Source organism: Dendropsophus ebraccatus, chromosome 3, assembly GCF_027789765.1.
Source record: "Dendropsophus ebraccatus isolate aDenEbr1 chromosome 3, aDenEbr1.pat, whole genome shotgun sequence".
In the NCBI taxonomy this organism is placed as follows: Eukaryota; Metazoa; Chordata; class Amphibia; order Anura; family Hylidae; genus Dendropsophus; species Dendropsophus ebraccatus.
The window spans coordinates 164,914,111-164,938,382 of record NC_091456.1 but is presented as its reverse complement, the minus strand read 5'-3'; the positions used below and the strand labels follow the sequence as shown (position 1 = coordinate 164,938,382).

The following is a 24,272-nucleotide window of genomic DNA, read 5'->3' as shown; positions in this document are numbered from 1 at the left end:
TATATCCCAATACAACACCTTGCTAGTACTGGGTTAAGGCGCTCAAGATAACCATTGCTCCGTCTATATAGGATCCAGCTGCGATTCCTCCCTTTCCAATCCAGCATCCTACAGAAAGGGTCGAGCTCTGTGAGCGCAATAGACTGTAGTGTTATGAGTCAGTGTGCACACTCCATATTCCCACACACTTCTCTCTCTCTCACATTGTGGGTGTGCCTCAGTGGGAGGCAGTGTCTGTGCTTCCCAGGGCTAGTGTGCCTGTGTGTGTACAGTGGGGAGCAGCTCAGTGTCTGCAGCTGTACATCCAGTGACTGCAGCCCAGCATCAGCTCTCCCCCTCCTCTCTGTGTCTCTCTTCTGCCTCTCTCTCTACGTCTCTCTCTCCTCCAGTGTCTGCTCCTCTCACTCTCTCCCTCTCACTGTGAGCAGCTGATTATTGTTATTATTCACTCCCTCTCTTTATTGCACTGACAAGCGGGGGAGGATTTCAGCAACTCAGTCTATTGTCAGGAGGGGAAATTGCAATAAAACAGCAGCAGCAGCAGCAGCAGAAGCAGAAGAAGAAGAAGCAGCAGCAGCGGTAGCAGTAGTAGCAGTAGCAGCAGCACCCTCTTTCTCCTCCTCCGCCAGCAACAGCAACATCTTGGAGAAGAAGCTTTGGGCTGACATAACACACAAAGGCTTGTTCATTTATTATCCTTATTTTTATTATTATTATTAAACACTGAACTGGGGGAAATAAAGCTGCTTTCCCAGGGATTTATTTCATGGGGATGTGTTCAAGGCAAGAGAGGATTCAGAAGGATATCGACATTGTCATTCAAAAGTGCAAGGCGGAGAAGGACTGCCTGTTTTCAGGTGAGTTATTGCATATGGAGAGATGGCAACCTCATCCCCATAGTGCCTCTCATGGCTCTCTGCTCCATTCATATCAGGGATGCTTTGCGCCAATGGGGCCAGACACATTTAGCCCTATATATATATATATATATATATATATATATATATATATAATGACCATGCTGAGAAAAGGAGAGGTGCCGCCACATTAACCGCCCCTTTTACAGCTAGCCGGAGGCACCTAGTCCATCGCTGATCCATCCATCTATCCATCAATTTATCTATTGCTATTGGGTTGCATCCACTGACAGCTGAAATCTGTTGCCATAGCACCAGTGCACTTGTTGAAATGGGGTTTCCTGCATGTAGGGGGTCTATAGGGGAGACGACGCTTTACCTTTCCTCTTTTTCTTCTTCTCCCTCTAGATTTCAGATACTCGGACAATACTTTCACCTTTACCTTCCTAGGAGGCTCCAAAAGGTATTTGTTTTATTCCATTGACTTAATGACATGGCTGATGTTATGCATTGGACTGTGTTGCCATGACACCACCTCTTCTCAGGTTGCTGGCGATGGCCGTAACAACAAGACGTGTTAAATGTTATAACCACTGAAATGTAAAAAGAGAAGCAGGATGTAGCTGAGGTGACAGGGGCATGGGCTGTATTGTTAAGGAGGATACTATATGGCCTATATCCATTCTCCTGGGCTAATATGTCTGTGCTCGGCCCGGATTATGAGGCCGTGTTGTATGTGACACATAACAAAAAGTTGTAACCATAGACATACATTGAGCCACTCCAGTAGCCCAGACGGCTGCAGCTTTTGCACATAGTGATATCACCGTGCGAGAGTCTTCCTGCAATAGGAATCAGTGGTGAACATGGTTTACTATGGCTACTATTGGCGGTGCACCTCGGGGAAAAGTGCACAACCTGAGCTGTGCATCCAGCTTGTACAAGTCATCATGGAGACCTAAAAGGGGAAGCTGTCATCACTTTCATGCTGCCTGAGCCAGAAGTCATGTGGGCAGTCCTTTCTCCCCACCCCCCCAGTCTTGAGTGATAGAGGTCTTCCCGTCTGTGTATAGGAAGGCCAATGCAGCATTTGATGGTGTATACAGTATATTCCCTTTAAAGAGGTATCCCTCGCAGTATAGTGCATAATCATAGTAGAGCGGACTGCTGATCCGATCTTACCCCATGTGACTTATGCTTATTGGGTCTCTTAAAGAACCACATCTACCATGGCGCACTTGCATCAGTGTTAAATCTGAAGGACAGTATTCATCATCATGTTATAACATTTTAAGCTGAGACGTGGTTATACAAATGGAGAGCATTGCTAAAAATCAAGAGACATATTGACCATTTGTAACTTTGTAGGGATAACTACAGCGCCACCTATGTGCAATTTTTTGTAGTTTATTTAACAACTGGTGAGTGCATCACCTGACATGCCTGTTTCCATCTCATTTTGCACAGCAGAGCCCCCGTAGTAATAGAAAGAGCAGGGATTTCAATCAATAACTTGCAGGTTATACTAAATTAAATATAAATGTACTCATCTCTTCTTGCTCTATATAAAGATATCAGTAGTTTAAAAAGAATTTACATGATTGCGGATTCCCTTTAAATGAGGCCTATGGTGTACAGTAAGTTTACCCTTTAGGATACAGTTGGGAGAGTTTGTAACGTTCTTATATGTTTTCCATCTGATTTCTTTCTATGTATGTGGCAGGGCTTAGTGTAATTCCACTCCTACACAATATTGCTTTTGTGTTACAAGACAATGCTTCCTGGTTGGTAGGGAGTATATAACAGATATAACAGGTCAGGTGTTGATGTCTGGTGACTGACAGCAGAATTGGGGTTTGTGCATATCTGAAAGTTGTGCAGTATCCCAATATTAGCCTCTGGGGCACCCCCTTAACCCCTCCAATCTAATGAACCCTTATATCAGTCCCCTTCTTTCACTTCTTTCACCTCCCCCCATACATATACTAAATATATATATATATATATATATATATATATATATATATATATATATATATATATATATTATTTTAGCACAAGAAATGCAACATTACCAAAGACTGAAGACTTTCTGAATGCATTGTAGCTGTATATATAGTAGGAGTCTTCACGCCAGGAATCGCCATATTACACCTGATCTTCCATGCACAAAAGAGACTCTCTCTCTCTCTCTCTCTCTCTATATATATATATATATATATATATATATATATATATATATATATTATATACACACACATTTAGATTTTCCCTTTACAGTAATATATAGTTTTTTTTTTCTTACTTATACTTATGATATATATATATATATATATATATATATATATATATATATATACTGCATTCACATAAGTATTTAGAGTCTTTACTCAATACTTAGTTGAAGCACGTTTGGCAGCAATCCCAGCTACCAGTCATCTTGGCTATGAGGTCACAAGGTTTGCACACCTGGATATGGGGATTTTCTGCCAATTTTCTCAGCGGATTTCATGCTCTGACAGGCTGGGTGGGGGCTGGTGGTGGACACCATTGTTGGCTCTCTTTGGGGATGTTCTATTGGGTTCAAGTCGGGGCTTTGGCGGCGCCACTTAAGAACAAACTTGCCCCTAAGCCGCTCCTGTGCTGCCTTGGCTGTGGGCTTAAAGGGGTTATTTGAGTAACAAAAACAATATTCTAAACAACCCCCCTTCCCAATATGACCCTATGTCTAATATACATTTATAACCTATCTTGTACTCTTTCCCTCTTTTTTTCTCATTCTTATCGGCTTTGGATGTGTAAAATCCTCTACTCCGGCTTCACTCTGACCATGCTCAGCTCTCTCTTCCCCCCTCTTTTTGTAGTCATAGGACATGTGATCTCCTCTCTGGGGGCTTAGCTTGTCTATTGACTTGGTAACCTGACCCCCAGGAGACTTTATCTGCATCATCTCCATGCACCTGTGCTACTTCCATAGACTTACATGTGTCCCTGAGCCTAGGTCTCTGTAATATGAAGCGTTATAGTTCTATCTCTGCTTGCTGTCAGTGAATGCAGGCATATGTACCTGTCTTTGTGTCTCAGCTTTGTATATTGTAAGTGTTGTAGATATTCTTAGAGTCTGGATGGAACTAGAATGTTTTCATTTACAGTCATCAAGCAGAGATCTAAACCTATACTACACCCTCCGGTAAACAGTTATGCAGCACATAGCTACACCATGCGTGCGTCAGCTCTGCTACATCATCAGCTAGTATGGAATACATATTGGAATGATGTGATGCAAAATCAGTAAAAAAAAGGTCCTGTGTTTACTGTGCAATAGTAATAAGAGCAGTGGACAGGAAAGCTAAGGGGACGAGTGCGCAAATGGACCAATCAGGGAGATGCATGATGGGAAATTCAGTTTCCTATCTTGGTTATAGATCGGCTTTTAGAAACTTGTAACTCAGGAATGTCAGCAGCTAGAAAGACAGGAGATCCAAAGACATCCTCTTTAACCTGAAGCCACGGATCGAACAGCGACGGCACGGGGAAGCCGGTGCCGCAGTCCGTTTTTACGGACCGAGGCCCGGTTCCTGTGCACGGCGCCGTTCTATGCACCGGAACCAGCCGGTGCTCAAGCACTGGAGGCAGGCAGGCCCGCCCCCAGTGGGAGGGAATTCCCTCCCCTGTATGACGCGTCTCCATTCATTCTAAAGGAGCCGCATCATACAGGGGAGGGAATTCCCCTCCACTGGAAGCGGCCCGGCCTGCCTCCAGTGCTTGAGCACTGGACGTTTCCGGTGCATAGAACGGCGCCGTGCACGGGAACCCGGCCTCGGTCTGGAAAACGGACCACGGCACCGGCTTCCCCGTGCCGGCGCTGTTCGATCCGTGGCTTCAGGTTAAAGAGGATGTACCTGGTGGTACATCCTCTTTAAGGAAGGTTGGAAGGTGAACCTTCAGTGTAGTCTAAGGTCTCTTTACTTTACTTCATTCAACCTCAACCTGAACACTGCCCAGTCTTTCTGTGCAAACCACTGAAAACACCACCAAGTCATGATGCTACCACCACCATGCTCCACTGTAATGAAGGTTCACCTTCTAAAGTTTCTCCCATCTGCACACAGGCTTTTTGGAGCTCAGCTTTGGGTTCTTGGTCACTTCTCTTACTAATTTCCCATGGTTACTTAGTTTGTGGGGTGGCCAGCTCCTGTTGTTCCAAATTTCTTCCTTTTACCCATTATGGAGGTCCCTGTACTCTTGGGGACTTTCAGTGCAGCAGAAATGTTTTCGTCCCCTTCTCCATATCTGTGCCGCAACACAATAATGTCTCTGATCTCTACAGGCAGTCCTTTCCTCCTCATAACTTTTCAGCTGTGAGACCTTATATAGACAGGGGCTGTGCCAGTATAAATCCTGTCCAATCCTGAATTTATCATAGGTGACTCCAGTCAAGGTACTTTGTACTTATTGGTGAACACCATTGTAATCTAACTTGTACTATGCCATGCATAGAGATAAGTAAACTCATAGGGAGATTTATCAAACATGGTGTAAAGTGAAACTGGCTCAGTTGCCCCTAGCAACCAATCAGATTCCACCTTTAATTCCTCACAGACTTTGGAAAATGAAAGGTGGAATCTGATTGGTTGCTAGGGGCAACTGAGCCAGTTTCACTTTACACCATGTCTGATAAATCTCCCCCATAGAATGCTTCTTTTTCTCTTTACCGATTCTCGGCGTCTTTCATTGCCTGGGGGTGTGGGAAGTTTACTATGGTGTGGGACAGATAGTCCATAAAGGATCCTTTGTCTATTGTACTTGAACAATGCACATATTGGGTACGGAAGATATACTGTCTGATACAAACACACACAGCAAATACAGGTTTATTGTGTCAGATATCATTGGACTAGGAGACTTTGCACCCACTTCAGTCCCCCAAACTGCCATTTAGTGGTATGGAATATCGAATGTACCATTTTCTCTTCTTTCTCACTTCTTTGCTCCCACTTGAGTCGTCTTGTAAAATTCATGAAGTATATTTTGGTAAGTGCTAAGTACTAAGTACTGAAAAAGCTCTGCTGGCATGTGAAAGGGACAGATATAACTGATATTTTACATTGTATGCGTAAGGGAAGAGTGAATTTACAGTACTAGGGAAGCTAAGCGCCTTGCTAGGCTTGGCGGTCAGATTGTCAGCCGGCTGTTTTTGAACTCTTTGCTGCTCTGCTCCAGGTGCCTGGAAAAGCTGGATGAGGTACTGGGAAACGTCTCCCAGTTTCCCAGGACTGGATCCAGCTTTTCCAGGCACCTGGAGCTGAGCTCAAAGGTAGCCAGCTGACAATCTGACTGCCAAGCCTAGCGAAGCGATGTGCTTTACTAGTACTGTAAATTCACTCTTCCCTAGTATTTAACAAAAATTTTAGCTGTTCATATTATTTGATGGAGAAGGCCAGAGATGTGTGACTGTGTAGGGTCAGTAGTAATAGTAGTAGCAGGAGCAGCAGCAATAGTAGTAGTAGTAGTAGTAGTAGTAGTAGTAGCAGCAGCAGCAGCAATAATAGTAGTAGTAGTAGTAGCAGCAGCAGCAGCAGCAGTAGTGGTAGTAGTAGCAGCAGTAGTGGTAGTAGTAGCAGCAGTAGTGGTAGTAGTAGCAGCAGCAGCAATAGTAGTAGTAGTAGTAGCAGCAGCAGCAGTAGTGGTAGTAGTAGTAGCAGCAGCAGCAGTAGTGGTAGTAGTAGCAGCAGCAGCAGCAATAGTAGTAGTAGTAGTAGCAGTAGTAGTAGTAGTAGTAGCAGCAGCAGCTATAATAGTAGTAGTAGCAGCAGCAGTAGTGGTAGTAGTAGCAGCAGCAGCAGTAGTGGTAGTAGTAGTAGCAGCAGCAGCAGCAATAGTAGTAGTAGTAGCAGTAGTAGTAGTAGTAGTAGTAGTAGTAGTAGTAGTAGTAGTAGTACTACAGTATGGGGTATGATAGAGACAGCAGGAGATGTTCAGCTGTGTAGGGTCAGAATTAATAGTAGTAGTAGTAGTGGTAGTAGTAGTAGCAGCAGTAGCAGCAGCAGGGGTAGTAGTAGCAGCAGTAGTAGTACAGCATGGGATATGATAGAGACAGCAGGAGATATGCAGCTGTGTAGGGTCAGTAGTAATAGTAGTAGCAGCAGCAGCAGTAGTAGTAGTAGTAGTAGTAGCAGCAGCAGGAATAGTAGTAATAGCAGCAGCAGTAGTACAGTATGGGGTATGATAGAGACAGCAGGAGATGTTCAGCGTGTGTAGGGTCAGAATTAATAGTAGTAGTAGTAGTAGCAGCAGCAGCAGCAATAGTAGTAGTAGTAGTAGTAGCAGTAGTACTAGCAGCAGCAGCAGGGGTAGTAGTAGCAGCAGTAGTAGTAGTACAGTATGGGATATGATAGAGACAGCAGGAGATATGCAGCTGTGTAGGATCTGTAGTAATAATAGTAGTAGTAGTGGCAGCAATAGTAGTAGTAGCAGCAGCAGCAGGAGTAGTGGTAGCAGTAGTAGTACCGTACGGGATATGATAGAGACAGCAGGAGATGTGCAGTGTTTAGGGATAGTAGTAGTAGTAGTAGTAGTAGTAGTAGCAGCAGCAGCAGGAGTAGTAGTAGCAGCAGTAGTAGTACAGTATGGGATATGATAGAGACAGCAGGAGATATGCAGCTGTGTAGGGTCAGTAGTAATAGTAGTAGTAGTAGTAGTAGTAGTAGTAGAAGTAGTAGTAGTAGCAGCAGCAGCAATAATAGTAGTAGTAGTAGTAGCAGTAGTAGTAGCAGCAGCAGTAGTAGTAGTAGTGGTAGTGGTAGTAGTAGTAGCAGCAGTAGTAGTAGCAGCAGCAGTAGTAGTGGTAGCAGTAGTAGTACAGTACGGGATATGATAGAGACAGCAGGAGATGTGTGCAGTGTGTAGGGATAGTAGTAGTAATAGCAGTAGTAATACTACATGGGATATGATGGAGAAGGCAGGAGATGTGCAGCTGTTTAGGGTGAGTAGTAGTAGTAGCAGTAAAACAATATAGGATATGATGTAGAAGACAGGAGATGTGTGGATTGTAGGGTTAGCTGCAGTCAGGGCTGGATTAAAGGGAGGGCACAAGGGGCATGTGCCCAGGGGCCTCCACCACTAGGGGGCCCCCACCAGCCCAAACCCGGAAGTGGTGTCTGGGAGCCAGTCCCACGCGCAAAAAGCATGTGGAAACCCTACCTGGACACAGCACTGGCCACACTGCATGCTGTCCAGGAAGGGAGGGAAGTGAAGGGTTAATCCTGTATAAGCATCTCCCTCCCGGCAGGCTCAGACTCCCCCCTGGTGGGTCTTTGAATGGATTCTTCCTCTCAAGCTTCCGGGTGCCTATCTCCTGCTGAGGTCCTCACTCCCCCTTGCCCCTCACTGAGGAGAGGACTGCTTGGGACCTTAGCAAGGAAACCTGATCTCTCCAGCAGGGATGTGACATCATGGAGCATGCTGGAGCATCTGTCACAGTGGCTGACAGGCTGAAGGAACAGAGAAGAGCCAGAAGAGAGAAGACCTGTCATCTGCCCAGATCAGGTGAGTATGAGGTTTTGTTTTGTATTGGCACATCAGAGCAGGGGTATATACTATAGAGGCATATATCAGAGCAGGGATATATACTATAGAGGCATATATCAGAGCAGGGGTATATACTATAGAGGCATATATCAGAGCAGGGATATATACTATAGGGGCATATATCAGAGCAGGGGTATAAACTATAGGGGCATATATCAGAGCAGGGGTATATACTATAGGGGCATATATCAGAGCAGGGGGCATATATTATGGGGGCATATTTTAAAGCCGAGGGCATATACTATGGGGGCATATATCAGAGCAGGGGTATATACTATAGGGGCATATATCAGAGCAGAGGTATATATATTACAATATATATATAGCCTGTGTGCAGCCTATGATATATAGTCTGTGTGCAGTGTATGATACATAGCCTGTGTGCAGTGTATGGTATATAGCCTGTGTGCAGCCTATGATATATTGCCTGTGTGCAGTGTATGGTATATAGCCTGTGTGCAGCATATGACATATAGCCTGTGTGCAGTGTATGGTATATAGCCTGTGTGAAGCCTATGATATATTGCCTGTGTGCAGTGTATGGTATATAGCCTGTGTGCAGCCTATAATATATAGCCTGTGTGCAGTGTATGGTATATAGCCTGTGTGCAGTTTATGGTATATAGCCTGTGTACAGTGTATGGTATATAGCCTGTGTGCAGTATATGACATGTAACCTGTGTGCAGTGTATGGTATATAGCCTGTGTGCAGTGTATGGTATATAGCCTGTGTGCAGTGTATGGTATATAGCCTGTGTGCAGTGTATGGTATATAGCCTGTGTGCAGTGTATGGTATATAGCCTGTGTGCAGTATATGACATGTAACCTGTGTGCAGTGTAAGGTATATAGCCTGTGTGCAGTGTAAGGTATATAGCCTGTGTGCAGTGTATGGTATATAGTCTGTGTGCAGTATGACATATAGCCTGTGTGCAGTGTATGATATATAGCCTGTGTGCAGCATATGACATATAGCCTGTGTGCAGTGTATGGTATATAGCCTGTGTGCAGTGTATGATATATAGCCTGTGTGCAGCATATGGTATATATAGCCTCTGTGCAGCATATGACATATAGCCTGTGTGCAGCTATATATGCCATGATCCTTAGAGTATATTCACATGTAGCATATCCGCTATAGATTATACACAGCCTTTAAGTACTTTCTGGTTGCTCCTTACTGCTTCAGGTAGTTTATATGGTTGGGAACTAAAGATGGGACTTAGACTTGCAAGTCCAGGCTCTGCCTGTGATTAACAACTGCATATGCTGCTGTGGTGGCTAACACAGTGGGCAAGAGAGCACAGAAAGTACTAAAGTGTTGTGTTCTCGCATTGAATTAAGTGGGAACACACTGCGATGCTCACCCCTCCCCCATCCTGTCTCTAGGGCCTGGCATCTTCCTCTGGACTGCAGCCTCTAGGGACCAGCATATGCAGAACAGAGGAGGATGCTGAGCCATACAGCCAGGAGTGAGGAGAGGTAGGTGCTAAGTCCCCTACAGTAATCAGCCACCTGTATAGATTGCTGTATGGTTTATTTGTGGGGGAAGAAAATGGGGGGGCCCCAACAAAATTGTTGCCCAGGGCCTCCACCAACCTTAATCCGGCCCTGTCTGCAGTAGTACTAGTAGCAGCACAGTATGGGATATGATGGAGAAGGCAGGAGATGTGTGGATGTATAGTCATAGTAGTAATAGTAGTAGAAATAGTAGTTGTAGTAGTAGCAGTAGTGCAGAATGGGATATGGGATATAATAGAGTAGGCAAGAGATGTGGGGCTGTATAGGCATAGTAGTAATAGTAGAAGTAATGCAGTATGGGATATGATGGAGAAGGCAGGAGATGTGTGGTTGTGTAGGGGTAGTAGTAGTACTAGTAATACAGAATTGTGGTGCCGCCTCACGGTGGTCAACCGGTCACTTGTGCGGTGGTAATCAGTGACGCCACTACTGTGGTGGTTGGTCGAGATATAGCTCAGCCAGGTGGTAAAGTGTCGTGATGCCAGTTCCAGGTATTCACACAGGTATGAAGGCGAATCTGCTTTTAGTTTAGAGTGGTTGAGCTATACCCTTTACCCTGTGGTCGGTGACCTGCTGGGCTGTGAGGGGGTCCCTTGGGTAATTATCACGGTGGTCCGGAGTGGAGTTCTGACCCACCCGGACTATCGGCACCGCCACCCACAGAAAGGGGAGATGACCCAATGATGTGATCTCTACTGTGTAGGTGCTTGAGCAATAACCACTGAGTCCAGTTAGCATAAATAAATCTTTTTTACTATAGAAATACTTTGTACAATAGCTGATAGCGGACTGTAGACTTGACAAGACAGGAGCTGTACTGAGGATCTTTAGAGTAGTAGTTGAGAGGAGTCTGTGCTGAGAGTCCAGAACAGAGGAGAGGAGTTTGTACTGCAAGTTTAGAGTAGTAGAGAGGAGTGTGTGGTGCGAGTCCCAACCCAGGGTAGAAGTGTGCTCTGCCAGAACTTTAGAAGAAGAAGTAGAATACTGAAGACTTGAAAGTAGACGTTTACTTGTGCCCATGTTTTGACCATTGGGTCAGCACATCCAATAAAAGCTATTAGCCCTTAATCATAGATAACTAGTACACAGGTATTCTGGGATATATATAAGGAAATAAACACATAATCTCTTCCACACATCACCTGAATCCCATAACTTCCATCATAGACATACACAAGTGAAAAACAAGAAGAAATCTCACAGAAAGTGCATAGTGTAAAATACAAAATTACAAAAATACAAAACACAATATACAATTGTGTTTTGCATTTTTGTAATTTTGTATTTTGCACCATGCAAAATGCATAGTGTGTGGAAGTGCTTCTTTCAAGAAACTGGTGTCTGGGTCTCCCATGTGCGTATGCTCTACACAGGAACCTGACTAAGGCTGCATTCACACGTTCCAGGAAGTTGTCCGTGCTCACGGATCCGTGCGCACGGACAATTTTACAGCCCATTGCTTTCTATTGGGCTATTCAGATGTTCCGTGATTTAACGGATCCGTGATCTGTTCCTTTAAAAAATAGGACATGTCATTACTCAGAACGGATGCATGGAAAGGATTCCCCATAGAAATCAATGAGATCCCTGTTTTTCACGGATGTACACGGATGTGACATCCATGTTCATCCGTGAAAAACACGGATGTGATGTAATCAATGTAATTTAAAATGCTTTAACACAGATCCATTTAAAAAAACGGACACGGATACAAAACGGATGCAAAACGGATGAAAAACGGACTGTTTTGCACGGATCACGGAGGTAGCTGCCGGATCACAATCACGGACCGGGAAAAACACTGAACGTGTGAATGTAGCCTTAGACTGACTAGTGTGGGTGTATGCTTCCTCTCCCCATGTGACAACTTCCTACAGGTGGTGTAATATCCCCTGTAAATGGTGGAAAAAAAAGCATAGAAAGAAAGGAGTTCAGGGATAGGTAGAGAACAGATGTGCAGCTGTCTAGGTCCAGTAGTATCAAAAGATTCAACGGAAAACAACTCCTAAAAGTTTCAGATTCACAGCATGTTTTTGGGGAAATACAAACTTAATTAGATTTGTGCCAAATCAATTAGTTCATCTCTATAGATTTCCCTTCTGATGGTTCTGCAGGTTGCTTTAGAGTTTACTGCTGATGGCAACCAGTCTGTCTCATGATACTCTGAGGACATAAATGGAGGCCTGGTAAGACTGAATATACATTGTAAAGCTATCCTATCGCTGGGGCTTGGTAACATCCAACCGCCAAACACATCAGCTCCTCCATGCAAGTGGCTGGCTGTGTCTGCAGCTTAATACAAGTCAGCTGTTACCCTCATAGGAGAAATGGGTGAGTGTTGATAAGGTCTATGATTACCCCTGGTGTGTCTTGAGCCATAAGATTGCTGGAATAGCAGGTTTATTTTAGGGAGTGACATACCATTGTGACGTATTTTTTATTTTTGATCACCCATTCAGCCTATGTTGTTGTCTTTTATATATTGTATATATATATATATATATATATATATATATATATATATATATATATATATTGTACCTGGTTGTTTTTAAATACTTTTTAGTGATATTTTTTATATATTGTTTTTATCATGTTATCATTATAATTGTGATAAATAAACTTTGCAGTGATTCAGAATCTATGCACATAGTTGTTTTGTGTATTCAGCTTAATACAAGTGAATGTGGCCGAGCTACAGTCGCATATTCAGATGTGCCGCTGTAACTGGGGCCACAGTCCTCTAGTCAGAACTATCAGTATATAATCTGGGCCAGCTCCTTTATAGGGGTTATCCAGGATTAGAAGAACATGTCTGTCGTCGTCCAGTCTTATCCTCATTGTGTGTCCTATTGCAGCTCAGTTCAATTGAAGCAAATAGAGCAGAATTGTATTACCACCCACAACCTGAGGACAGGGATGGCACTGTTTTGGGAAGAAATCCACTCTTCCTGGACACACCCCTTTAAACCCACAGTCAATTATTATAGTCCCAGTAGTAAGTAAGGATTTTTTCCCCCACTTTCTTTGAAATTGCTTTTCAGGATGCATACCATTACCGGGTAATTGCTAAAGAAGCCTACAGCTAAAATGGCAGGGAGTGTTTGCGGATTCTGATTGTGAGTATTTCATAACACTGCAGACGATTTTCTTCTTACATTGGTAATAATTCACAGAGTCAGGCGGCTCATCTTGATTTGTGTTTATTGCCATTCATTTACGGAAAATTACATTTGTAGCAACATCTCTGTGTGCTTCATAGGCGGAAAAGACGAGGATACGTAGATTAGGCTGCCGGTTGGTTACCTTCTATTATAACCTCCCCTACCTTACCAAGCATAGGACTGGCTGTACAAGCTCTAGGTCAGAGATAGCGGACCTGCGGCCATCCTGCTGTTGCAAAACTACAATACCCATCAAGCCTGGACAACCAAAGATTTATCTTTGGCTGTCCAGGCATGATGGGTATTGTAGTTTTGCAAAAGCAGGATGGCCGCAGGTCCCTTATCTCTGACCTAAAGCTTGTACAGCTTGTACTTGCAAGCATAATGGGAATTGTAGTTGTCCAACAGCTGAAGATCTGAAGGTTCCCTATGCCCGCTTTATATGTTCAGGACGTCAAGGCCAGTGGCCCCTTCCGTAGTGGTAATAGTTTATATATCCCTGTAAAAATGAATGTAACCACACATTTTATTAATTATTATACTATGTCACATAAAGGAATAATCCCGACAAACCAGTTGATATCAAGTAAAGTTTTGTCTTGCCTTTAATATTTAATAGCACCTGCTGGTGGTCTAGGTCATCTAGAGCAGTAACTGCACTTACCTAGGGAATCTCTGCTGGGACCTAAGTGGCCTAAGCAGGGTATCCTCCTCCTCCTCAATGATGTCCATATACCCTATCAGAAGAGTACATTAAAAGTGCCCATAGACTTTTGAGAACTGTTAGACAAAGTTTAGTTCAGCCAACAGCTATCCCTTCACGTAGACATGAACATTTGGCTTGGCCAACTGTCTGTATTCTCAATGGAGACAGAAGGGGTAAGCCGCTACCAGACTGTTATACAACAAAAAGGATTGGGCTATTGAAACCCATCATGCCTGATCTATCTCTCCTCCAACTTCATCTGTCAGGGGAGAATTGGGAGGCCCCCATACACATTAGTCAGTTTTAACCACTAGAAATAGCTTAATAATTTTCTAGGGACCTTAAGAGTATTACTTTTGTTTTTAGGGTTCTCTAATCAATACAGTAATTTCTGGAAAAAAACATAGTAACAGCTATGACTGGTACTGTAGTCACTAATATTGTTCACTAGAGATGAGCACAACTTGGCAGAAGATAAAAAGGTGGCACTCACCGAGAGAAAGCTGAGAGGAAGCACGTGACGTGAAAAACAGCTGTCGCCTATTCATTTCATTTCATTTTTTGCTATTTCTGTGAGTGCCACCTTTCTATTTTCTGCCAGGTTTTTTATGTTGTTAGACTGCAGTGTTTTGTTAGAGGACCTCCGATTGTCGGCTCCGAGGAGGAGTGTATTCACACTTGAAGACTGTAACCAGCAGAGTTTAGGGGTCTTGTGCCGGGAATCTCTTTTGTATATGAGCGCAACTTGGGCATGCTCGAGTCTGAACATTCGGCATACGATTACCGGTGGCTAAAGAAGTTGGATGTTGCCCTAGGGAGTCCAGGAAAACATGGATAAAGCCTATGGCCTATGTCTGCATCCATGCTTTTCAGGACTTACTAGGGCTGCATCCAACTTCTTTAGCCATTGGTATTCAAGTACCGAATGGCATGGTGATCCTCTCCAATGTTTACCAATTATTCTGGACCCACAAAATGGCAAATGCCCAAAATTTATGTAACAAAAGTTACATACCGCCATACCTGTGCACAACTAGGCAACTAGAAAAGTGGCATTATACTTAAAAAGGAAAAAAAATATGTGGGAGATTTATCAAACATGGTGTAAAGTGAAACTGGCTCAGTTGCCCCTAGCAACCAATCAGATTCCACCTTTCATTCCTCACAGACTCTTTTGAAAATGAAAGGTGGAATCTGATTGGTTGCTAGGGGCAACTGAGCCAGTTTCACTTTACACCATGTTTGATAAATCTCCTTCATATGAGTATAATATGGATGCATTTCTGCATTCATACTATAGCACAGGAACTAACAGCATAACAAATCCTTCTGGTACTGTTAGTTCTGATCATTAGAGCTGTAGTCAAGGAGGGCCATAGACTGGATACAAAGAGTGTCTCTTGCTCTGGAGGACCAGCCCTGTCCTGTATTACACACATCCCATTGATCCTAATGGACACTGTGTAATGCCTAACTTCCCCTGTGGTGGCAGTGTAGGGAAATTAAACACTTATTGCCAGATTTCCTCATAGATGACAGCTGATTGCTGCGAGTTTATCTGGAGGACATAGTGTGATACATTTATCGTCTCGGGGCCTAGTGAAGGATGACGTTAAATAGTAAATAATCCTGGCATTGCCAATATGGTTTCTTTAATATATGAATTGAAGCAAAGCCTTCATGTACTAGGCCTCTGTGTCACACCATTGCTTACAGTAATGAGGCTTTAAAGATACAGCAGTCATTCTGACGGCCGCTCTGGTAAGCAGATGATGCAGTGCGTCCGTCCACAGCGACATGAGACATGAGGCCGGAGCACTTACTAAATGTTCTCATTAAACTGTACAGAATCTGTAGAGGAGGAAAGTGAAAGCATCAGACTTGTTTGTTTTTCTCCCGGTTGTCTTTCACTATTAAGTTCAGAGTTAGAAACCATTTACGGTAAACTCGCCTCCTGGAATTCATGACATCATTAGGGAAGCGCGGGCTTGTGGCTTCTCCGGTGGAGGAAAACGCTCCAAATGTGCTGGTATCTTATTGAACTTGCTTTGACTGACATTAAAGTACATACCCCAAGGTGCTATGAAACTACTTCTCTGTGCTTCTGACTGTCGTACCTTGGCACCTGCGATGGCCGAATGGAGAGTCACAGTAAATCTTTGTGATTCACATTTCGGAGAATCAATGGCAAATAGACTTTTTATAGAGTCACTAGTTAAAATGCTTCCTGTGGCTGCTGGGATTTTACATTGATGGTTTATCCTATCCCCAGGGACCCTTAGGAGTCAGTAGGATGAGGGTCGGCCCCTTCACTGCAGTACTGACAAAGCGACACATGCCTCCATGCTGCGTCTCAATCCATATGTGAATAGGCTGGGCTGCTGTATCTCACACACATGGATATAGCTGTATCAAGTACTGCAGTGAGGTGTTCCAGTATAAAGCTTGGGGATCAAACACATGGACATAGCTGTATCTAGCACTTAGGTGCACCAGTATACAGCTTGGGGATCACACACATGGATATAGCTGTATCTAGCGCTGCAGTGAGGTGCACCAGTATACAGCTTGGGGATCGCACACATGGGTATAGCTGTATCTAGCACTGCAGTGAGGTGCACCAGTATACAGCTTGGGGATCGCACATAGTGACATATGGGTATAGCTGTATCTAGCACTGCAGTGAGGTGCACCAGTATACAGCTTGGGGATCGCACACATGGATATAGCTGTATCTAGCACTGCAGTGAGGTGCACCAGCATACACTGGGGGAGGATCACACATGAAGAGGGGCCTATATAAACTTTATATTATAATATCATGAGCTGTATACTGTAGATACACACACACACACACACACACACACACACACACACATGGTATACGGTAGCAAGCTGAGCTCGCACAATTATAACTCACCCCTACTACATCTCTATTAGAGAATGACATAAGAGACTGTTCAATAAGCTTTCCTTATTTCCTATTAACCTTTCCTTATTACTATAAACTTGTCCCAAATCTGCAGTGAACTGTCACAATATTGTACATTGTCTTTATTCCTTCTGTGTCTCTACAATTATTATATCGCTGTCATTCACCTGTCTTTCATTCTTGACTCTCCTGACAGTATTACAGCAATGTGGCTTGACTATAAAGTATCAGCACATCATGCAATGCATTACACTGATTCCTCATCTAGTATTATCTTATGTTCAGGCTGGATATTACCAGACAGAGGGGTAACTGGGACCTCCCAATGCAAAAGCTGGTGTTTTCTCATATTTCTCTACCCCCTCCCCCACCAAGACATATATCAGCAAGAAACATTTACATTACATTACATTTGAAGTACCTTAGGCCCATCCTTCACCCAAGAACCCCACCCCTGACCATCATCATTGGATAAGTAGCATACCATCCTGCTGTCTCCCCCTAGTGGTCTGGTGGTCAACATAGTCTGGCAGTGTCCCTGACTGTGCCTTGGTTCTGGCACTGTAACACAGCAGTGGTCACTCTGTAGAGTGCACAGATGTTGGGGCCCACCGGAGGATCCTCTGGCCCTCCGGTGGGCCAGTGCGGCACTGTATACAAGGTTTATAGCAAGGTTTAAAGTGTACCTGTGTTCATAAAAAACTTTTGTCATGTCACAGAGACATGTCAAAAGTTTTGATCAGTCCAGGTCTGAGTGATACAGCTGCAGCGTTTCCTCTCCCCACTCTGAGTTAAAAACTAGAGTCGGGCTCCATTGGAGCCCATTATAAGTCTAACGTCAAAAGTTTTTTATAACAACATTTTTAGTATTTTTTTGTTTTTGTTTTTTTATAAAAAAAATTTCTTTTTGCTGGTTAAAGTCAGAAGTCTAAAACATAGTAGCAGGGCTCTAAGGCCCTTTACAAACGGTAAAAATAAAAACTACCTGATTGGTTGCCATTCTGGCATTGTAGTAAATTTGATAAATCTCCCCAAATATTTTCACCAAGTACCCCGTAAGTGTACTGGTTGCAATAACTGGTTGCTGTTACCCTCCCCCCTACATGTTATTCTGGTGCTTCCTGATTACTTTGTGATCTCATGATCAGATTTACTGCAGTATATGTTGGTCTAATATGGAACTGCAGTGTATAGTTCCCGTGACTACTTATGTTTATCTGGATACATATAGTCATGTGGTGTCTACCTAGAAAGGAAGTGATGACTAAGTGGACACAGCCTGCAGACTGCACTACAAGAAAAGAATCAGCATGGATTCTGCAAAGTGATGGTTGTCCAGCCCCACAAACCTCTTAGCTATAAGCTCAGGCTGGCTTGAAAAATGCCTAATGCTACCCGATCCGGGCTGAGCAATGCTTCCTGTGTTTGTTATAGATATGCCTCCATAACCAGCCACTTTCCATAGCGTTGAGCAACCTTAGTCAGTGATTCTTTGAATTTGCAAGTAAACTTGGGATCCAGTTCCCTGCTGTACCACCATTATCACCAGTGGCGGTCTTTGGCACCAAGCACACCAAGCGATCGCTTGGGGCCCCCAACATCCAGGGGGGCCCCCACACCCCGCTCTTGTGCTCAAGACCGCTGGACAGGGCCGCTGCCCCGCTCGCTGCTGGCATCTGAACTGTAACTATGAGCACTCGTAATGAGCGCTCATAGTTACATGCAGCAGCACTGACAGGGCAGGAGACATTGGCTCCCTTCCTGTCAGTCACTCTTGTGTGCTCCCCCAGTTAAACAGACCCCTGTGTGCTCCCCCCCTCCCATATAGTATATAACACAATAAAACAAACACTTATACTCACCTGGGTCCGGGCGTCTCCTCTTCTCTTCACTCTTGTGGCTGCAGGAAGGGTTTTCCCTGCGGTCACAAGTGGCAGCTTTGTCCTTGTGGTGCCGGCGCTCCAGTGACATCACTGGGGCATCGGCGCCAGGACAAGGGGAGTGCGGCCTCTGGTGATCGCAGGGAAAACCCTTCCTGCGGCCACAAGAGTGAAGAGAAGAGGAGATGCCCGGACCCAGGTGAGTATAAGTGTTTGTTTTATTGTGTTATATACTATATGGGAGGGGGAGCACACAGGGGTCTGTTTAGCTGGGGGAGCTCACATCGGGGGTCTATATAAATGGGGGGAGCACACATGGGGGCTATATAACAGGGGAAACACACAGGGGGGGGCTATATACTACTGGGGGCAACACACAGCGGTCTATTGTTTTGGAATGCGTGTCGAGGGGGGGCCTCAGACATAACTTTGCTTGGGGCCCCAGAAATGCCAAGACCGCCCCTGATTATCACCATACCCTGCAAAGACATTACACGTTTCCCACAGGAATCTATGGGCTGTTTATGTAATGTATTAGTTCTGATTTTTTTTTTCTTAGACTGCCCTATTGCAGATTTTTGTTTTTTAACCCAACCCCTTTAGGGTAAGTTTACATTCTGGAGATTTTCTGTGAATATGCTTCAGATCAGATGCAGAAAATGTGCAGAGATCCATAACTGTCACCATACCCTTTAAGGGTGCGTTCACACGTACAGGATCTACAGCAGATTTGATGGCGCAAATTTGAAGTCTCAGATTTAAAGCCAATCAAATCTGGGCCATCAAATCTGCTGCGGATCCTGTACAAGTGAATGCACCCTTAGACCATGTTCACACAAAGTACTGTATGTTTAGCATAAATCACGTCTGTTGTTGCAATTTGCAACAATGGCCGTAATTTATGTTAAAGGGGTTATCCAGTGCTACAAAAACATGGCCACTTTTCCCCCTCTTTCTTGTCTCCAGATTGGGTGGGGTTTGAAACTCAGTTCCATTGAAGTAAATGGAGCTTAATTACAAACCACACCTGAACTGAAGACAAGAGAGGGAAAAAAGTGGCCATGTTTTTGTAGTGCTGGATAACCCCTTTAAACATATGTTGTATTTCAATGAATGGAATCCCGGCCGGAGCATATACACATAGTATACAGACATGTATACCGCAGCACAGACATGTCAGTTCACACAATGGAGCATGCGGCTATGGCTTCACGATCCACTGTGTGCAGTGGTGAATTCACCAGAAATGAACTTCATCCGTCCGGTACTGCAGTACCTGCCGGTATTATCTTCAGTAACACAGGCCGTTCTGTGTTATACCGACCGGTGTTATACGTAGTGTGGACAAAAAAAATGACGTTAGTTTTCTGCAGCTGCTATTCATTGAATAGCGGCCGCACAGAACCTGCCAGTTCACACAAGCTCCAGCCGCACGCTCCATTGTGTGCAGCAGGGAATTCAGATGCAGGCGTACACAGGTGCGCCCGCATCTGAATTTAGCAGAAGTGAAGATCATCCGTCCAGTACCGCAGTATGATCTTCAGATACAACGGCCATTCTGTGATCCGGCTGGGTCACAGAAAAGCCAGTGTTACATATAGTGTGCACGTGGCCTAATACTGTATGCATGTGCAATGGTAAGGATACGTTTTCGATTTCCATATTACAAACCATGTAATATTGTGGTTAACCAGAAGACATACATCTTTTATTTACAATGCTACTTACTGTACCAGCATCCCCCCAAAGCCTTGTCTAGCATAAAAGATACATACAGTCCAATAAAGCCGGGATAAGTGCCGCCTGTCATCAGCTGGAGAAGTGCACAGTGTTATTAATACAAGGAGCCTGTCGGGGGCTTTAAATTAATGTTGACAGAAGTAGTACAAATATTTTTTGGAAAATAACAAGCAAACTGTGGGCATCTAATAGTGACATTAATCAGAGCGCTAATCCCGATCACAATGGTGATATCGGAGAGATAATTAGCACAGGAGCGGATGGAGCTCATGAATAATCCAACGCCAAAATCAACTGATATCCTCACTTGTGCGGAGAATATATCTTCTCACCTGCTTCAGTAGTTTAGCGTTGGCAAGTAAGTTACACATAATTATTCCTGGTGGAGATACATTCTTAATGTTAGAAGGTACTGTATATGACGGACAGTGGGGGGGGGGGGGGGGCAGATTGGACGCAAAGAAAGTCTGTGACGTACTGTAAGATGAAAAATGTGCTGATAAATTCTAAAGAAATAAAGACTGAAAAAAGTATGTTTTTTTTTCTAAGGTTACGTGCACGCTCATAACCAGAAAGTGCAGTTTTTTTCCTTAAAACAAAAAATCTAAAACACAATAGCTTTTTTTAAAAAAAAATAATATAATACTTTATTCTTTGTAGTTTATGATATAATAGTTTTTCTCTTTGTTTTTAAAGGGGTACTCCAGAGGGGGAAAAAAAACAGTTTTGTCCTGAAAGGTGTATGCCCTGCAGAAAGTGGTGTATTCTTTCCAGTCTGACACACAGTGCTCTCTGCTGCCACCTCTGTCCATGTCAGGAACTGTCCAGAGCAGGAGCAAATCCCTATAGAACACCTCTCCTTATCTGGACAGTTCCTTTCACAGACACAGGTGACGGCAGAGAGCGTTGTGTCAGACTGAGGAGAATACACCACTTCCCGCAGGGCATACAGCAGCTGGAAGTACTGGAAGACTGGATTTAAAAAAAAATATATAAGTCATTTACAAATCTGTATAACTTTCTAACACCAATCAAGTACCTTTGTATATTGTTGAATTCATCAATACAGTGGTGGAGATTTATCAAACATGGTGTAAAGTGAAACTGGCTCAGTTGCCCCTAGCAACCAATCAGATTCCACCTTACATTCCTCACAGACTCTTTGGAAAATGAAAAGTGGAATCTGATTGGTTGCTAGGGGCAACTGGGCCAGTTTCACTTTACACCATGTTTGATAAATTTCCGCCAATGTCTCAATTCATATTCAGTAAAATTATACATCTGTAATTGTTACACCCAAGAAACTTCTTTTGGGTTGTTTACATGGCAAAATATGGTATTATCTATGTACTTATCCCAAAAATGCTTTTTCTGTATAAGTGGTTTATAGCTTTCTTTAGAAGATTGGGGGGGGGGGGGAAACAAGCTTCCTATCACGAAAAAAGGCAGTTCCTTCTGCCGAGGTCCGTCCCCTGCTTAGCTGAACAGTCATTGTTATTGATGAGTTCCCTGCTGCTCATCATAACAAAATTATTGTTCAACGGCTACCTCTGACGGGGCTCACCCCTACCCAATTGAATGAAGAAATTTTTGCTTTTGAGTTCCCCCTGCCTATCCTAATACAGGACTTACTGATAAGCCCCGCCCCTGCTTAAACACAACCATTTCTATCAATAACCCTACTTACATGGCTACAGTTCCTGCTGTTGGGCCTTTGCTCAGTTTCCAGTTCCTATTGATAAAATTAATGAATTCTGATACTGTTACTCTATTAGCTTAGTAAACTACGGGCATCTTTACGCCTAAATGCATACTCCAGGCCAAACCAACCCTCTATAGTATACCTATTGCAGGTCCTAACAATGGAAGTGCGTTCTTTATATCTGGTGTTCCTTTAAGTTTTAAGCATTTATATATGTATAGCCTCTTTAAGTGGAAGATAATTTTACATCTTTAAACGCATAGATAAAAGCAGTTATAGACAAACATTTCCACTCTATTTACACATCTGTAGTCGTCTCTTGGGCTCCAGATACACAATGCCTATGGCCATCAAATCCATACTCACTGTAACTGGCTCCTCTGAGATTAGAAGAACATTTATACTTATTGCACCAATGTTTGTACATGGATAGTCATTAAAGGGATTGTAGATTATTGAAAAAAAGAGAGAGTTTACCAGAAGCTGTGTCTCTTATTGGAGTGATGAGCTGGAATAGACAAGGGTGCTGCTGCTTTTAGGGACAAAGAGAAACCAGAGGAAAAAAAGCAAGAATCGCAATATTTTTTCACATATTGTGGATCGTATTAAAGGGGTTATCCAGCACTACAAAAACATGGCCACTTTCTTCCAGAGACAACATAACTCTTGTCTTCAAATTGGGCGTTTTTTTTTTTTACTCAGTTCCATTGAAGTGAATGGAGCTTAATTGCAAACCGCACCTAAACTGGAGACAAGAGTCGTGTTGTCTCTGAAAGAAAGTGGCCATGTTTTTGTAGCACTGGATAACCCATTTAAGGCAGTAATTAGGGGTTATCTAAAATAAAAAAAATAAAATAAAAAATAAAAAAGTGTGTGTGTGTGTGTGTGTGGGGGGGGGGGGGGGCAGAGGTATCTTGGTCTGTGCCTGGTATTCCACTTTGTATGTAGGAAAAGCAAGACTACAATACCAAGTACAGACCTTTTTTGTACTTTTTTTTTTTTTATCTTTTTCTAAATAACCATGGAATATAGAAGAAATATAGGGATTCTGAACAACACTAGTGCAGTCATCTATTACAGGGCCGTCTAGTCCTTTAAAGAAACATCATGCAGTGACAATTGCAGAGAAAACTGATAGTACCTCCCCAAAAAAAATTAACATGGGTCCATAACCCTTCTCATTTTTAAATTTTAGTCTTTAAAGGGTATCTGTCAGCCCCCCTACTGGCTAAAAGCTGCAGACATGGACTGACATATAATGGTTCAATAAGGCTGAGGGCCTTTGCACAAATGATAAAATAAGGTTCTTATCCTAGATTGGAGTGTCAAAGAGGCGGGACTGAGTTGGTAGCACTTAAACAGTCTCCACCTCCTTGACTCTTCAGCCTGACATAAAAACCTTATTTTATGACATCTTTAAAGACCCTTGTCTTTTCAAAACGTAACTGTCTTCATATTGCACCATTATATGGGAAAGAATTATTCTGGGTGCAGCAGTTTGTACTGCAGAGCGGCTCTTCCTTTGGATTCATAGTCTGCCATTTGTAACCTACTCGGAAGAGTCTTTCAGTCATTTGGTCACTGTCCTGGCAATGTTCACTTTTTGTCCTCTCTCGATGAGCTTTGAGTATTTCTCACAGCCTTGCATACCATGAAGGTTTTAGAACTAGTTTTTACTTTCTTTGAATGGTTGACCTCTCTATCACACCATCTCTATGACTCCTGGGTTGTGTGAGATAGAAAACTTTGTAGGTTTCAATAAAGATATCAGGTCCTAATGCAAAATCAATGTTATGACTTTTATAAGAGAGAGAGGTCTTCCTGCCCAGAAGTATACCTGCAACGCCCCCCCCCCCCCCCCCCCCCCCCCCCCCCCCCCCCCCCCCCCCCCCCCCCGCATTCATTTCAATAGAATGAACAGTCAGATACAGCTTGGTTAAAACAGCTGTATAATAGGTACGTAGATCAGTTTCTCATCATAATGCGACGTGTCACTTTATTTTATACCATAGAGTAAACGAACCAATTAATCAATAATAAAATCCTGACTATGACAGTTCCCGTGACAATTCTGGTATCCTCCCCACAATCAGATTTACTGGCAGAAAGGAGAGGGGAAATGCTAAACAATTCTATCAACCAACCAAAGGCCAAAGGTCATAGATTTATGTAGAGTCATGT

General features: G+C 43.4%; 1 protein-coding gene across 1 annotated transcript in view; it reads left to right on the top strand.

The window, feature by feature from the left end:
* Positions 1-291: 291 nt before the first annotated feature.
* Positions 292-24,272, top strand: part of PARP8 (poly(ADP-ribose) polymerase family member 8) — a 181,359-nt gene continuing 157,378 nt past the window's right edge. Inside the window, exons 1-2 of the mRNA XM_069963050.1 lie at positions 292-857; positions 1,266-1,320. Of these exons, the coding sequence (XP_069819151.1) occupies positions 767-857; positions 1,266-1,320 (146 nt within the window). The 5' untranslated portion in view covers positions 292-766. The remainder of the gene's footprint in view (positions 858-1,265; positions 1,321-24,272) is intronic.